General features: G+C 38.9%; 1 protein-coding gene across 2 annotated transcripts in view; it reads left to right on the top strand.

Moving 5' to 3' along the window:
• The window catches only part of LOC111145374 (B-cell linker), a 74,399-nt gene extending 57,119 nt beyond the window's left edge, over positions 1-17,280 (top strand). For both annotated transcript variants that reach the window (XM_022500242.1, XM_022500241.1), the window contains 9 exons: positions 1,240-1,309; positions 3,248-3,275; positions 4,118-4,160; positions 6,144-6,228; positions 6,798-6,829; positions 8,407-8,474; positions 9,335-9,418; positions 11,665-11,820; positions 16,507-17,280. In XM_022500242.1, the coding sequence (XP_022355950.1) occupies positions 1,240-1,309; positions 3,248-3,275; positions 4,118-4,160; positions 6,144-6,228; positions 6,798-6,829; positions 8,407-8,474; positions 9,335-9,418; positions 11,665-11,820; positions 16,507-16,626 (686 nt within the window). In that variant the 3' untranslated portion in view covers positions 16,627-17,280. The remainder of the gene's footprint in view (positions 1-1,239; positions 1,310-3,247; positions 3,276-4,117; positions 4,161-6,143; positions 6,229-6,797; positions 6,830-8,406; positions 8,475-9,334; positions 9,419-11,664; positions 11,821-16,506) is intronic.
• Positions 17,281-17,485: the final 205 nt, after the last annotated feature.

Below are 17,485 nucleotides of genomic sequence, written 5' to 3'. Positions count from 1 at the left end.
ATGCTCACTTATATGTGCTTTATCTTGCAAACTAAAATAAGACATACTGAGGGGCACCTGGGTGGCTCAGTGTGTTAAAGCCTCTGCCTTCGGCTCAGGTCATGATCCTGGGGTCCTGGGATCGAGCCCCGCATCCGGCTCTCTGCTCAACGGGGAGCCTGCTTCCCCCCCTCTCTCTGCCTGTCTCTCTGCCTGCTTGTGATCTCTGTCAAATAAATAAATAAAATCTTTTTAAAAAATTATAAAAAAAAATAAAATAAAATAAGACATACTGAGCACAGGTCTAACCTCTGTTTACAGAGTATCCCCTGTAGGTCCAATAGGAATTGTGGACTTAGAAATGTAGTAGGTTCTTAATACAATATATATTCAGTTTGATATAATTCAATAAAGAGCCTTTGGCTCACAGAGCTGTAATGTCCAGGCAGGTGAGCATCAGCCTGAGGAGGCAGGCAGGGACGCCGAGGGGAGCTGGTATCATGTCTGGCTCTCCCCCTTGAGGCCTGCTCTGTCTCAGCCATGAAGCTCTACCAGCCTCTCAGTTCCTCCCTCATGATTGTCTGCTTTCTGTCTTAAGTAGCCAGCGGGGAAGTGAGCTAGTGGACAAGGCTCTCTGGGTCCCTTCTTTGACTTGGAAGATGAGATTTGGGCAGTAGCTTTTCATTTGTCTCAGTCTGCCTATCTGTGCAATGGGCCGAGGCCCTGAGAATTCAGAGGTGAGTGAACAGCCTCCGGTTGTGAGGTTAGGTGCATAGACTGTAAGTCAGAGTGATTATTTATGCAATAGCAGTGCCTGTAGGCAGGGAGGGAGTGGTGGGTCTGTGTCTCTCCATCTCTAGGCACCGCTGGTGTGCACATCGGTACAGCGTACACAGATGCAAGTGTGTGCTTTTGGCTCCTTCTTGTAGGAACTCTATGGGCCTTTCACTGAACTTGCAGAATCAGGGGGCTCCACACTTGTCCCATGGGGGAAAAAGAGAAAGTCATTTAGAAATGTTAAGCTGGGGTCCCTAATTCACATCCTGGTTCCAAGCTTATAAATTGATATTATTTAAATATGTCATCATCTTAGCCTACGGATTTTCCCCAATAGCATCAATATAACCACCTAGACATGCTTAACTGAAAGAAACCAAAAATGTGCCTGTATTTCTGAGCTTCCCTGGAAGGCCACCCTCACTGTGACCGTCGGCCCCACGTACAGGAGCTGAGGACTGACCTGTGTGTATGTTTGTGCAGGTCGTAACAGTGGGGCCTGGGACGCGAAGTCACCTTCTCCTGCTGTGCCATCCCCGCTGCCCAGGGCTGGGTGAGTACTGGCTGTGCAGGGTCAGCTCTGGGAGGTGTGAGCAGGTGGTCCCCACTCCTGTCGTGGTCAGGCCTGCCTGGAATCCACCAAGGGGTCCTGCCTAAGAACCTGGGGGGGGCAGTGGGTGCTTTTCCACTATTTCTACCCAGAAGAACACACCTGCCCACGCTCAGATACGCTTGCACCTTGTGCCACAGCAGGTGTGTTCCTAAAGAGTGTGGAAATGAAGCCGTGCTGTCCTGTTCTCCTCCACCACCACTCTGGCTTAAGGTGGATGAGGGGATCCCCTGCTGAAATTAAGACTAGCAGTCTTCCCTCCCCTAAATTGTTAGTTAAATCTTGAGTTCCGTCGCACAGAAGCTCCAGCACTTGAATAATTTTGAGACCCGTGAGCAGGTTTCATCTTTACTTTCTCCTCCTCCACTTCTCTTTCAAGTAGTTAATGATCTGTAAACAAACACACATACACCCACAACATGCACCCGATGGTTTGATCCAAGCCACACAGCCGAGCTTCCTTCCCAAGGTGAAACAAGAGAACTGTTCTTTCTTATTGAATTTAAAAGAGCTTTGTAAACTGTTAGGTGATGCGATAAGTTAATATCACAGACAGTGACCCATAATTTTATATGGATTCAATAGGATATTTTAAAAGCACACTTAAATATGTGCAAAGCCGGCCTGCATGATTATTATCTTAATTCTGCTTCTGCATAAAGCAAAGACATTTTTGAAATATTTATTGATTTATTTTAGAGAGAGAGAGTGTGTCATGGGGAGGGACAGAGAAAGAGAGAAACTTAAGCAGACTCCGCACTGGGCTTGGAGCCCAAGGCGGGGCTTGATCTCACAACCCTGAGATCACGACCAAGATCACAACTCTGAGATCACGACCTGAGCCAAAAGCAAAAGTTGGACGCTTAGCCAGCTAAGCCATTCAGACAGCCCAAAGCAAAGACATTCTTAAGTTCAAGGATTTATTAACCAAAAGTTCTTGTTGGCTCAGTTTTATCACTTTGGGCAAGTTACTTAATCTCTCTGAGCCTCAGTTCCCTAATCTCTGAAACATAACAATAATATCCATTTTTAGAGGTCACTGTGAGGTTTTAAATAACAGATGAAAAGCCTAACCCAGTGCCAGGCACTTAGGAATTATTGGTGTTCATCCCCCAGTCTTCCAGCTCCCAACCAAAAATAAAGCAAGTGAGAGAGAAGGTGAGAAAGTCTTTAAAAAAAATACAGAGGAGAAAGCATACATCATTAAAATATTAGATTACAGTCTCAGAACCAAGACAAACCGGAAGTTAGCTCAGAAAACCCCTTCAGGACCACAGATCCCAGTGGTTTTCACACTTGAGTTGGCCTTGGATTTCTCTGTTCAGGATGAAACCCTGGGCAGATGTCTAGTAGAGAACAGTCACTTGAGGCAGGGCAACAGTTGGCAGGAAGGGTGCTGGGGACAGCCTCCGTTGAGGGCTGTCCTCTTGTCTCCACCTGTGGCCCCAGGCATTAGCCCGAGGGTCCTGCTGGCGACTGGGATGGCTCTGCATACGCCTTGGAAAATACTGATGCTAGTCTTCATTTTATAGACAAGGAAACTTAAAGCTCCAACAAGCTTCCTAGGTGAAAGAGGCCTGAGGTCACAGAGTAATCAGCAGCAGAACTGGAAGAAGAATTCAGTTTTCTGGCTCCCTGACAACTCTCACTCCTGTTTACCCCAGTTAACTCTTTGCCTTCTGCCAGTGGACCCTATCTGCAGCTAGGAGGATCAAGGCTAGATCCTGTTTCCCTCCCCCTCTGCCCTTCAAGGACAGTCTTCCAACACACTTGTACCACGTTCATGACACTAGTTTAAATTCAAGAGTAAAATGGTATGTAGTCAGCTCCGCTTCATCTCTATTATGTTTTAACAAAGCCCATCTTTTTATCCCCCCCCAGGAAAAAACCAGCTACATCGCTGAAGACAGTAAGTTCATTTTGCATTTAAATGTGTTTTATATTTCCTGCAATGCTGATGCTTATTCCCTTATTTAAAGTTGACAATGCTTCCAGCTAAGGTGAACACAGCAATTCTAGCAACTGAAGTTGCCGCCCAGACAGTCCGAGAGAAATTCCGCATTCTTGGTTAGCCGGGGATGGTGCTGCATGGGGGGTGGGGGGCGCTCATCCTCACTTGACCCAGCGTGGCTTCGCGGAGTGTGAGCCGCAGATCCAAGGTGGAAGCCAGGCTCCCTGCCTCCCCTGACATCTGCCTTCCCTGCTTTCCATCTGCTGGCCTGGGACCTAACAGTGCCTGCCTGCTTTCCATCTGCTGGCCTGGGAGCTAATGGTGTATCAGGCGCACACAGGCCTGCTAAACTCAGATTCTGGCTGGAGTGCGGGGAACCTGGGCCAGCCCACTGTTTGAGGAAGCCCACCTTGACCTAGTACCACACCCCCTAGCCTGACATCTGCAGTCACTTAGCAAGCACCGAGGGGTAGCCTGAAGACCAAAGTGCAAGACCGACGGGCCAGCAGCTCCACGGGCCACAGTTTCCATCAACCCTGTTGACAGAGCAGGGAAGTCCCTACACCGGGATGACACTGATCCTTCCATGACCTACTTCTAGTCCACTCTCACGTAATGCAAAGGTCGGGCTGAGAACTGTGTGGGTTTTGTTGTTGTTGTTGTTCTTGTGATTGAAAGAATAGCTATGCATCAAAGAAATGTCCTCCTAAATATTTATCTTATTAATAGTGCTTTGACATTCATTTCCACTTCCAACTGTATGGAATATCCTTGCCTTTTTTTTTTTTTTTTTTAAATAGATTCCAGTTGCCTCTCCACAGAATGTCTCAAGTGTTTGTGAAGGTAAATCTGTATTATCCTGAAGGATGAGTATGTTCTCTTAAAGTTATTTGAATTAAGGATTTGTGCATAAGTGTATTTGTAAATTGTTTTCACTATTTATAAGGCAATTGTATGTATGAAACTCAGTTTTCTAAAAAAAAATGGCCTTTACTTTGCAATGAGTAGTAAGGACATGAGCTTTCAGCCCAGTGTCTGTGGGGCAAAGCTATAGTCTACATGCCCCAAACCTGCCTGTTTGTAGACGTACAACTTTCCAGAAACAGTGCCGTGGCCATAGATATGAAGCCTTATTCAGAGCTATACACATATCTTAGAACTAATAGCTTAGTTAAGATAATAAAATTTTTAAAGATTTATTTGAAGAAGTTCTTTTGCTAAGTTTTTAAAAATAATGATTTCTGAATTCAAATATATGTTTTAGTATACCTTCAAATGTTTTCCTTTGTCCTATCATAGCCTAAAAATCTTACATATACTTTTAATTAGAATTTTCCCATATTAAAAAAAAATACTTGTATTTGAAAAATACTCGAGGGGAAGAAAAAACAGAAAGAAGTAAGAATTACCCATATTTTCAACACTTAAAATACTATATAGAAGTGTGAGTCCTGAACCCATCTAATTCACAACTGAAGCTACCCAGTGTTAAAGCCGAGTGAGTGTTCTCCCCATTTCCTGAGGTCACATGGGCACATCTCCATAAAATGTCCTGGTTTCTCTGATGATGGATGGCAGACATCTCCTGAATGTGTCCTACAACTTGCCTGTCTGCTTTAACTGCTCGACTTGGGGGGTTTCTTACATCTGTTTCCCCCATCTTTTTTCCTCCAGGATATTTCTAAGGTATCCCCCCTTTCTGCTGTCTTCCTTCCTTTCTTCTGCCTGTCCTTTGAGGCTTCTGCCTTGCTGTCCTTCCATTCCTTAGAGTCTCCCATGCCTGCTGAGCATGGAGCTCAAGTAATAGTGGAGTCTTAGGGTGAGCGTCTGTAGGAAGTAAGCTCGACCCTGTGCAGATTCTATTGGCTTCGGGGGCCTTTGAAAACCAGCAGAGAAATGAGCTCCTGGCATGTCGGGTGTCCTTGTTGCCAAAGGGCTCCTAGGGCAAGAGCTTGGCATGCCATCTGTTTTATGATTTGTTTCAAGAACAGAGGCAACCATCATCCAAACCCAGTGTGGGTAAGCAGGCTCTTCTCACCTAGGAAGGAGGGAAGGACGGAAGGACGGAAGGACGGTTGGACAGAAGGAAGGAAGGGACAAGGAAGGAGGGGAGGAAGAAGGCTCCAGGACTGGAGAAGCAAAGCTGGGTGATCAAATCTCAGCAGGCTGTGGGAACCAAGTGTGTTTACTGTTTCTCCTTCTGAAATTACCAAGCTGTAAATTCATGAACAAAAAATCTCACATGGCTGCTCAAAGTAACTTGCCATAGACTTCAAACATCCTTCGGGGATGCAAGGCTTCTGAATATCACTGCATTACAGGAAACCCCGAAGTCTATCTTACCATTTCTTTGAATCTTTGAATCCATACTACATTTATTCCTTTTGGGTTTCTGTAATGGAAGTCTAATTTTTCAAAATGAGTAGATTATTTGCAAACTCTGATATTTTGCCTCTTATCAGTAAAAATTGCTGGCATGTTGTAACACCTTTGGGGGCGGGGAACATTGGCACAGTTTGAACTGGCTCGTCTTTGGCCACTGCCTATACTCACACACTTAAAGGTACACTCCTTGGGCTCAGTCCCCATGGATATTGCCAGAGAAGGGGAAGGTGTGTTTGTAACACTGCTGGGTAAGGGTCCTCGTCCTAATCATGCAAACCCATCACCAGACAGACAGGTGCATAAACAGAAGGTGTCCTGGTAAAAGACATGTTCATGGGAAGACAGCAGACCAAATCTGGTTCTTCTCAGTTGATGTTGCTGGGTTTGGACATGGAGACAAACATTTCAATCTAGCCTAATACGAGCATTTTCTTAATGCAGAAAGGCCTATACCTGCTGAACGCCATCGAACATCTAGTCACAGACAAGAAAATATGCAGTCATCCCTGTTTCCTCCTCCCCAGAAGTAAGAATCCCTTCCTTTAAAAATAAGCTTCCCTAACACCTGTATTGTCACACTGCATAGTGACGTTGGCTTGTGGGGCTTGGTAAAGATCTGACATTTCACTGCATTGCAATTGCATATTTTAAATTTTAACTTAATTTACATTCAATTAATTAACATATAGTATATTATTAGTATCAGTATTATTAGTATCAGAGGTCAGTGACTCATCAGTTGTGTATACACCCAGTGCTCATTAAATTTTAAAAAGTGTCAAATAGGAAAAAAAACTTTAAAGGAACTACTTAGACGCTTTAAAAGAACTGCTTAGACCTAATATTTGAGTTAATTATTGGCCTTAACTAAAATCCAACAGTTTAATCAAGTCTCTTCCTTTTATAAAACCAAGGGGGACAGTTTTACTTACTTTGAAGGTTTTGATGCCTTTTCATATCTTTAGATGTTTTACTGGTCATTTATGTTGACTCCTTTGTGATGCCTCTGCGCCAAGCGTCTTCAATGCAAGCAAAGCATCACACTTATTCATCCTTTGCTTTGCCCTTTAACTAATCTGAAATTCTTCCTTTCAGACAAATCCATCACAAACCCGTACCCCTGCCAAGTAAGTACAGTGAAGCCACGGAAAGCACTATCGGGTGGTGGGTAAGGCTGGATCCGTGTGTCTGAGCAACATGTCCAGCTGGAGGGTGCTCGTTCCTCTCTGGTTTGTTTCCTCTTCTGTTAATTGGAGCCAGGAATATTGATTTCATGGTTATTTTCAAAAGTAAATAAAATTGAGATAATTTTTACTTTCTTCTTTTTTAGTATTGATTGAATATTTCACTGATCATTCTGGTCATCTTTAACATTTAGTTTTTTAATAAAAGCAGTACAGCTGTTTTCAAAATAAGAAGATTAAGTACCTCGTACAGTGCTTTGAGTATAGAAGGTCTTCACTAAATGATAGCTATTTAAGTCCGTGCTCAAGTCATGCTAAGGGGTCCACAGGTCCTACATATCGGGGGCCTTCCTTACCTACTGGCTGACTCCATCCCTTGTTCTCTACTTTTCCTTCCACAGTTCAAACACAGTGACCCCCTGTCTATCCCTCAGACATTCTAGGCCCTTGCGTGTTGCTATTCCTCTGACCTGGAACATTCTTTCCCGAGATAGCCACATGCTTCCTCTCTCCCTTCCTGCAGATTTTACCCAAGTGTCACCTCAGTGAGGCCTTCCTCACCAGCCTATTTAAACATATTGCTTGTCCAAGGCTAGTCCCCAGTCCCTTCCCTGCTTATTTTTCTCCAGTACTTACGACTCTGTAGTATTGTATATATATTTACTTAGGTCTTTATTGTATATTTCACTCCATTAAAATTTATACTCCAGGAGTGCAGGGCATTTTGCTGTTTTGTTTGACTGTGACTGCTGTATATCTGTCCCTAGTGTTTTGATCCATGGCAGGCATGCAATGATGAATGAATGAATGAATGCCGTTAAGTATTTTCTCTACTTCATGTGGCTCCACTTACAGACTCTAAACTCCTTGAGGAAGTTTATGCCATAAGGCAGCAGTTCTCAAATGTTTTGGTCTCAGGACCATGTTAACACTCTTAAAATCATTGCAGACCCAAAGAACTTTGGTTCACTTGTTTCTATTAATATTTAATGTATTAATTAAAAGCAGGCAATTAAAACATATTTATTAATCAATTTTTAATTAAAACCTTTATTTTTTCATTTAAAAATATTGAACTCATTACATGCTAACATAACTAACGTATTTTTTATGCAAATGACTGTATTTTCCAAACAAAAACACTTTATTGAGAAGAGTGGCCTTGTCTTACATTTTTTTAAATCTCTTTAATATCTAGAGTAACAGAGATGGATGGATTCTCATATCTGTTTCTATATTCAAGCTGTTGCAATGTCTTCATGGCTGAAATATAGGAAGAAAATGGGGCTTCACAGAGATACAGATTTGGAAAAGACCTCACGACCTCCCTGGAAGAATCCCAGGGGTTCTGGGGGCCCCAGACCATGCTTTGAGAACCACTGCTATTAGGGATTTTTTGGGTGTGTGTGTGATTTTTCAGTGCATGTGTCCCTTGCAGCACCAAGCACAGTGTTAAAGTATAGGCATACTGACTGCTCAAGATACAGTGAAGACCAATTGATTTTTCAAATCCCTTACAGGATTTCCAGAAGGGGGAAGCTCAACTGTGGATGGCCTACTTTCATCTAACCCCCATTTGTCAGAACAGGTATGAATGAACTCTTACTGTTACCATTAAACTGCAGGAAAGGGAGTGTCTTCTAATACCTTCTGATGAGCAGTTTGGGGTGAAGCTTGAAGACAGACTATGTTTTAAGTCAGCTTGTGAGTTGTCATTCGCTGATGGGTACAGAACGCATTTTGCTTTCAGGGATTAAGCCCCTGCTCCAAATATTCCAATTTGTATTCTGGATGCCCTAAGAACAGTTTGTGCTTCTTCAAAACTAGCAAAGAAGTGTGTTGTTTTTATTGTTCTTCCGCTCACATAGATTCTATTTAAACTGTGTAATTTTCTCAGAATAGATCTGTGGAGGCATATGATATTAAAACACATAAAGCAGCACAGTTTTTAAAAAGACAGAGAAAGAACTCTGGGTGCCCTTGGGCAAGTCTCTCTAAGCTTTCTCCACTGTAGAAAGGGTAAGTATATGTATCCTTCTTGCCTTCAGAGTAGTTAAAAGAATCCAATAAGGTATATTTGATGAAAACACTTCAGAAATTAGAAAGTACTCCACAAAGCAACAGCAGTAAGATCGTGATAGATGGGGAGCTTATTGCTTATTTAGGAGAAAGGTGTAAATGGCTCAGGAATCCAGCAGGATTGATTGATTTATTTATTCATAACAATGTTCAAGTACTAAGGTTAGCAGCTAAGGCCAGATGAGAAAAAAGTCAATTATATAATCCTGTGGTTGATCAAAGGAAGCAGAAAACTCATTTTCAAATTGCTGGTCCAAATATAGTTAGGTCTGTCTTGGTAAAGCAAAATGGGACTTTGTTTTCAGTGCACAGAAGGTACCATGTTATTGAAGGCACATCTCATGCTTAGCAATGCCCTCCATTTCGCAGGAAGCGGACATTCACTGCAAGCCATGGTACGCTGGTGCCTGCGATCGGAAATCTGCAGAAGAGGCTTTATACAGATCAAACAAGGTTTGACCATTTTTAAGTCCCATATTCTGCTCTCAGCCTGTAATAGGCACAGCTGTCATCCCAATAATTTGCTGACTAAAGAATTGCAACCATTGTGGATGCAGGGATTTTTTTTTAAATTTACTTATTCAATAGCAATTGCTATCCTCTGCTCTCTCTCAAGCATCTCCCTCTTTGTTCTTCAGTCTCATTTCTACTTGTCCTTTCTTTGCCAGGATCCATAGGCTCCACTGTTCTCCACTGTTCTCCAATCAGTGAGAGAAGGCGGCTCCCCGGGGAGCTCTCTGTAAAGCTTGGTGCTACATGAGTTCCATTCAGGAATGAGAAGTAACAGGCTCTTTTGGATCAATGCATGGGTTAAAATATCAAGGTCAAGATGGCAAAAAGTACCTGGAAGTAAATTTTTGGAGAGGCCAAGCCCAATCATGTAGGAACACTAGGAGCAGTTTGGAAAAGTCAAAGTTAAAATGCCATCTCCCTTTCTTTCTCTTTCCTCCTTCCATTTTTCTTTACTTGCACCCTCCTTTGTCAGAATATATAACATTTACATACTGATTTTTGCTACCTTTGCTTTAGTCCTAGCTCTGCAATTACATATGTTAAATGCTTTCTCATCAATCCCCTTGCTGGCTTCCCCAGTTACCTTATTTTGTTTTGACAAAGCTCACCTTATAATAGATTCTCAGGAAGGCCTATATTTACATTATTCCCTGAGTTCTTGCACATTCAAAGCTGTTCATAATCTGATAACCTAGAGGATATCTTGGCTGGTTATAAAATCCTTGTCTTGAGTTTTTAAAAGTGTTGCTCCACTAGATTGCCTTGTTTTATAGGATACTTTTGAAAAATCTGATGCAAATGTTATTTTCTTGACCTTATGTATAATTTCATATTTTAATCAGAAGGCTCTGCAGGCCTTTTGTTTTTAAAGTCTGATCGTTTTCCAGAATGTGTCTCTGACTTGACTTTCAAGTCAATTTTTTCAGATAGATGGAACCCCTTTCAACATGTAGACTTAAGTTTTCTCTTATTTCCAGAATATTTTCTTAAATTCCAGTCTTAAAAAGTAATTCTGGGGCATCTGGGTGGCTCAGAGAGTTAAGCCTCTGCCTTCAGCTCAGGTCATGGTCTCAGGGTCCTGGGATCGAGACCTGTGTCGGGCTCTGGGCTCAGCAGGGAACATGTTTCTCCCTCTCTCTCTGCCTGGCTCTCTGCCTACTCATGATCTCTGTGTGTGTGTCAAATAAATAAATAAAATCTTTTTAAAAAAATAATTCTGTTCTATTATTTTATTTTTCTTCCTTAAGGACTTAAATTACATGCATTTTGGGCTTTTTTTGTCTTTCTTTCATTCCAACCACTCTGACTTTATTGTATTTTTTAAAAATTTCCTCTTTTTCCCTCCTGTCTGGGTTGCTTCCATGCCTTGCTTCAGTCATTTATCATATCTTCATTTAAAGATATTGTCCCTTGGGCATCTTGTAATTTCTTCATTTCTGATAGGTTTGCCTTTCTCTTCAATTTCCTTCCTGAGTTTGATCAACTCTTGTTGCATTTCTTCTTTCTGCTTTTTGTCCATTTTTTGTTCATTTTTGGATTTATGGTTCTAGAACATTTATTTTTTAAGTTTTTAAATTCATTTACATTTAAGTAATCTCTACACCCAACATGAGTCTCAAACTCATGACCCCCAAGATCAAGAGTCACATGCTTTTCTGACTGAGCCAGCTAGGTACCTCTAGAATATTTTATAAACTATTTATTTAAATTGGTATATTATATTACAGGTTTTTTTCTGCTTCAATGTAAGTTTTAGGGAAGAGAATTTTCACCAGCTGAAATGTTTTGATTTCTAATTTCAGCTTTCTTCTCATAGTACTTTTGAATGGAATTTGTTTCATTTCGATATATGTATTTTTTTATTCATAGATTACTTATAGACATGGTTCCTAGTTCAAGAATGCTCTCTATATTTAATCTTACTGTGTCCCTTCACACATTTCTAAATATATAAACATAGCATCTTATTTTATGCAACAAAAAGTGAGAATTGACTTCACTCAGGATTTTCTCAAAGTATATATTTTACTGAAGTATTTTCTTTGAAAATAATAAACTGTAATCTATAATAAAAATCACATAGCTCAGTAATTACCTTTTGAATGTAATATAGGTATAAACTAATTTATAACCTGTGAAAACGTAAGTAATACTCACCATAATTGTGTTTTTCTTTTAATAAACAGGATGGATCATTTCTTATTCGGAAGAGCTCTGGCCATGATTCCAAACAGCCATATACACTAGTTGTATTCTTTAATAAGCGAGTATATAATATCCCTGTGCGGTTTATTGAAGCAACAAAGCAGTATGCTTTGGGCAGAAAGAAAAATGGTGAAGAGGTCAGTAACTTCTCTTTTAATCCAGCTCTGTAACTATGTATTGAGTACAATGGTATCATAGCATATTTAGGTACTAGAGATGAGAGAAATGATACAAGAGTATTTGGTGCAAGGCATGCATACATGTCATGAAAAGAAAAGAGTACAAGATAAAATACTGTGTTCAGGCAGCATAGTCTATGAAAAAATAGAAAGGAAGAAAGACTTCTATGACATAAAGGCTGTGTCTTAGTGCCTTTATTCTGACTCAGTGCAGTCTGATTTGGCATTTTGGTTCAGCGAAACATAGAAATCAAAGTTGAAGTGTCAAGTAGAATCACTGTCAGTGTCTAGAGCTCCTAAGTCAAGAACTAGGATCTCAACTCAAGTACCAGTAGATGACCAGGGAAGGATCAGAGGAGGTGCAGAAACTTTTGTTAAAATATTAGAATATAGCCCTCGGACCAGAATGAGCTTTTGGGCCTATAGCAAGAGAAAAGCATCATAGAAGGTCTTGAATACTAACCAGATATGACGTCCAATTCCTCTTTAATCTGGACCAAACTCAATACTTACCATATCTCTGTTTAGCCAGCTTTTTTTAATATAAGAAAGCCCTGAAATATGGGCTGGAACAATCCATAAGTGGTCAGAAAGGGAGTGAAACTTGTTTTGGCCTTGAAAGATAGACTGAGTTTGAATAGGTAGAATGAAAATTAAAGATGAGAATGAGAAAAGTGGAAAGAAAAATCTAAGCAGAGAAAATAGCATTTAAAAAATTCAAGTTAATATTTATTTTCAATACTCTTTCAGAAAGAACTATACTTATTCCAAACCCAGCACTTGTTAGAAAGCATTTGAATTATTACAAAGTATTGTAATTGCTGAAGTGTTTGTCTTGTCCACTAGATGAGACCAGGGACTAGACTAGGTCTTACTCATCTCTGTATTTCCAGAAGCATAGCAGAAGAGCTGCCTTCAGTGGATACTTGGTTAGTTCTTATTAAGTGAAGGAATTTATTTGTTTGAGTGATTACAGGCAGGAGAATTGCATTTGTAAAACAAACTGGTAAGGTCTCTGTCAATGAGTGTGTTTTCCATTTTGCTTTTTTAAATTGTGTTTTAAAAAAAAAACTCATATCTTAAAACTTACCATATTAACCATTTTAAGTGTATAGTTTAGTATTTAAACTATACACTTAATTTTTTTTACAACACTGTAAAACAGATCTCCAGAACTTTTCATCTTGCATATCTGAAATTCTATGCTCATTGAAAACAGCTCCCTTTTTCCACTCTCTCCCAGTCCCTGGCAATCACCAATTTACTATTAATTAATACCTATTTCTATGAATTTGACTACTTTAGATAGCTCATATAAATGGCATCATACCATGCTTGTCTTTTTGTGACTGGCTTATTCCCTGCAACATTATATCCTCAAAGCTCATCCATATTGTGTAGTATGTGACAGGATTTCTTTCCTTTTTGAGGCTTCATAGCATTGCATTGTACTGTACACCACATTCTGTCGATAGACATTTGGCTATTGTTGATGACTATTGTAAATAGTGCTGCTCTGCTCACAGGTGTGCAAATGTTCCTTTGAGACCCTTGCTTTCAGTTCTTCTGGGTATATATCCAGAAGTGGGATTGCTAGATCATATGATAGTCCTATCTTAAAATTTTGAGGAACTGCCATATTGTTTTCCATAATGATTGCCTCATTTTTACAATCCTACCAACAGTGCACAAGGGTTCCAACTCTTCCACATGCCCACCAACACTTGTTATTTTCTGGGATTTTTAAATAGTAGCTAACCTAATCGGTAGAAGGAGATATTTCATTGTAGTTTTGATTTGCATCTCTCTGATGATTAGTGATTTTGACCACCTTTTCAAATGTTTGTTGGCATTTGTATATCATCTCTGGAGAAATGTCTGTTTGACTCCTTGGCCCATTTTTACATTGGGTTATTTATCTTTTGGTTTTGTGTTGTAGGAGTTCTTTATATATTCTAGATACTAATCCATTATCAGATAGATGATTTGCAAATGTTTTCCCCCATTCCATGGACTGCCTTTTCATTCTATTAATTGTGACCTTTGATGAACAGAGGTTTTTAAATCTAATGTAGTCCAATTTATCTATCTTTGTTTTTGTTGCCTGTGCTTTTGGTGTCATACCCAAGAAATCATTGCCAGATACAATCTCATAAAGATTTTCCCCTGTTTTCTTCTAGGAGTTTTATAGTTTGGGGTTTTAATAAAGTCTAAGATAATTAGAAAATGCAAAACTCTTGAATCTGAAAACACAAAACATGGATCAAGACTAAACTTGGGTTTTAAAATATAGATTGCATTATCATTTAACAGCAGTTAAACTTAAACAGAACTGTCTGCTTTTCCATGCTCACAAAAGCCTTCATTCTCACTGAAACCTTCATCTGACAAATCCTTTAAAATAAATGCTCTTCAGTAGTAGTCAGTGTAATAGATAGTGGTGATCCTTGTAGGACAGAGTGACTTTGGATGGATGGTTTCATTCTAAGCTTCCCCAAGAAGGGGTCCAGTACTTCTAGAAGAAGCTTAAGGGTGGGAGAAGGAGCTGTCCTATTTAGAAGTTCTGAAATTCTCATAAATTTTGAGCTACCATAGGGATTCTGGACTCTTTTGTCCTGCTAACGAAACTGGTAAAAAGAGATTCCTCTTGGCCTAAAGAGTCTTCATCCCTACCATTGGATGAATAGAACAGAACTTCACCCTACTTCCTACATATCTAGCCTATAGATACTAAAACAAATATTAGAATGGTATCTGGAAGTGCAGACAGAGTCCATTAAAACTTTTACTTATCTATAGTAAAAAGGTTATTTTTTTCCATACAGTGAATACCTGAATGGAAAATGAAAGCTCGGGTTACATGATATCAACAATGTTGATATTATGAAAAGTCTGTTTGCCTGTATTTGTGTTTGGGTGTATATGGGTAGAAAAAGAAACCAATTGATTAACTGTTGAACTATTTTATGCAGTTGTTTTGGCATTATGTAGATATGATATTAAGGAATTTTATAGCTTTGATATCTCTTTATTTTACGGACCATAAGATTTTGAGTTATCATGAACAGGTTGTTTTTCTGTCCATATGAATATCTCGAATACAATGAATTACTGTAGACATTTTTTTTTGAAAAAAGCACTAAGGAAACTACAACTGTGCTCAGTTCCACATTCAATATGCCTCAACTCTGCTTCCTGCTTCACATATTTCAACTCAACTCAACTCCCTATTCAAACATTTCAATCCACAAACACTCCAACAAAGAAATACTCAAAAATATCCAGGAACTGGAATGACAGAATAAGATGTTTGTTTGTGTAAGTATAGCAACTCTCTACTGTGTTTCCTGGGTTCAGAAAACACTTTTTTGCTTGGAATCCACTTCAAAGAGGCCATGGTATTTCATTTCCTGGTTCTTCAATCCATCAGTTTAACTTCCAACTGCATTCAGTTTAACAACATGCTATTCCAAGCAAACAGGATGAATGTCTTTATGAATATCATGAAAGAATTTCATTGGCAATTGCTAAAGGGCTGAATGATTGAAGAGCAAGTTCAGAAATAAAGATTAAAGATATTTGAAGGTCCCTGTCTCTCATCTCTCCTCCCTAACCTAATATTCAGGGAGTCAATTATCTAAAAGACAAATTTCATTTGAAAAAGGTGACCAATATTCTGAATACTTTATTTAGTATATAGATATTTGGAAGCTATCCAAATAATTAATTAAAAGGCTTAAAAAAACTTCTATTCTAAATATTTGTCTTTATATGAAAAATTAAAAGAATAAATCAATTGTTGATAATTGCTAAATTTATGGCAGTCTTGCAAAACACTGCTTTTTAAAAAATGATCTAAATGTATTTATTTATGATTATGAGCTTATAGCACTTTTGTATAATCAATGCATTTCATTTCCTTTCCTGTGTTATATTGTGTTATACTTATTTTCTCTTTCATTTAAAATTTTGATAATTCTTCAGGAGAATATTTGTGATAACCTTAAATTAAAATCCATAAACAATAGGAATTAGCACACAGGAAAATAAATACATATGGTAAGAGCCCAGCACGGATTCCATTATTAATTAACTCTAAACTAATTAATAATTAGCTCTGGGAACTAGAGCAAAAATGAAAATATGAGAATTTATAAAGCTTTATTTATTCAAAAAGGAAAACAAAAACAAAACAAGTATCAATTAATCTGGGAAATAACTCTTTTCTGACACTAAATTCTAGGATTAATTTATTACATCAGTTCTTGCATCTAAGACTTGTACAACATAACAGATAATCTATGTTTTGTAAAAAACATAGAGAAATTTAGTGTGTGACAGTTTTACACTTGTTACTGAATAAAAAGTCATTAAAATATTACATCATAACTCAATGGAGTAATTTCTCTAAGTGGTTACACTAATTGAGGCTGCCAGTGTTTTTAATGTAACTGAACATAAGCAAGGCCCAAGTTGGTCACCTCAAGGATTACAGCCTTTGTTAAATTAGACTTTTTTGGGTAGAATGTCAGCTGAGACCTGGTAGTGTTGACTAACTTGAGAAAGTGGGAGGAGATTGGAGGAGCAGAGCTCGAAGTTAACATAAGTTCCAGTGTTTAATTCATCTATGTTTTCTTGCTCTAGTACTTTGGAAGTGTTGCTGAAATTATCAAGAATCATCAACATAGCCCCCTGGTTCTTATCGACAATCAGAATAATACAAAAGATTCGACAAGACTGAAATATGCGGTTAAAGTTTCATAGATCTTTTTGAAAAGGGTCAACATCATTGCTTCAGACATTTTCCTTATTTCTATTTTTGAGAAAAAGTCCCTAAACTTATTATTTTGGATTCTGAATCATCCAGTAATAGGATAGACGATGGAGGCAGCTACTGAGGTGATCATACATTTCTTTATAAGAAGCTCACATGGACTTGTTCTATTGCCTGACCTGATGAACTGTGAATATTTGGTGAGATTGAGTTATCATGCTACTAATATTCTCCAAATAAACATCTTTATTTAAAAGAAATAGGTGTAAAGTCTTTTTAGTCATATAAGAAAATAACACTCTATATTCAAATATAAGAAAATAATATTCTTGGATTAAAACAAAGCTGCTGGAAATTTGGGCCAGCACAATTGTCACTGGTACACTAATGTAATGTCTACTGCCCATGCTTGACAATTATGTCTTGGTTGAAATTGTGATATGTAGAAAATAAAATATAGGTAATGTACAATATTTATAAGTACTAATTAAGGGGGATGTCCATTTTGTGAGTGGGAAACTGCAACTAAGCTGTGGGAGATGTACATACCCAGCCATGGGAGATGTATATAGATATGACCTTTCTAGAAGATCTTGTCCACAATTATGTTGTTAGTTTTGCTTATTAAAAATGGTTCTACTCTCTTTGATCTGCATGTCTTTTAAGCAGGTCCTTGATATGAGGTTCAAAGGGGGATGAGAGCAAAACTAGGGGGAAATCCCACAGAACAAGAGCAGAAAAGCAGACATTGATGAACACTAAGGAATGAAAGACATACCATTATGAGCTGTCATATCCAAGGTCTTAGATCATCCTAGAAATGTAATATAGTATATGTATTTTTTGATA

This window comes from Enhydra lutris, unplaced genomic scaffold (assembly GCF_002288905.1).
Source record: "Enhydra lutris kenyoni isolate GAN:26980312 unplaced genomic scaffold, ASM228890v2 scaffoldscaffold12, whole genome shotgun sequence".
Classification (NCBI taxonomy): Eukaryota; Metazoa; Chordata; class Mammalia; order Carnivora; family Mustelidae; genus Enhydra; species Enhydra lutris.
Note: the sequence above shows the minus strand (reverse complement) of the source record. Positions and strands in the feature narration are given on the sequence as shown.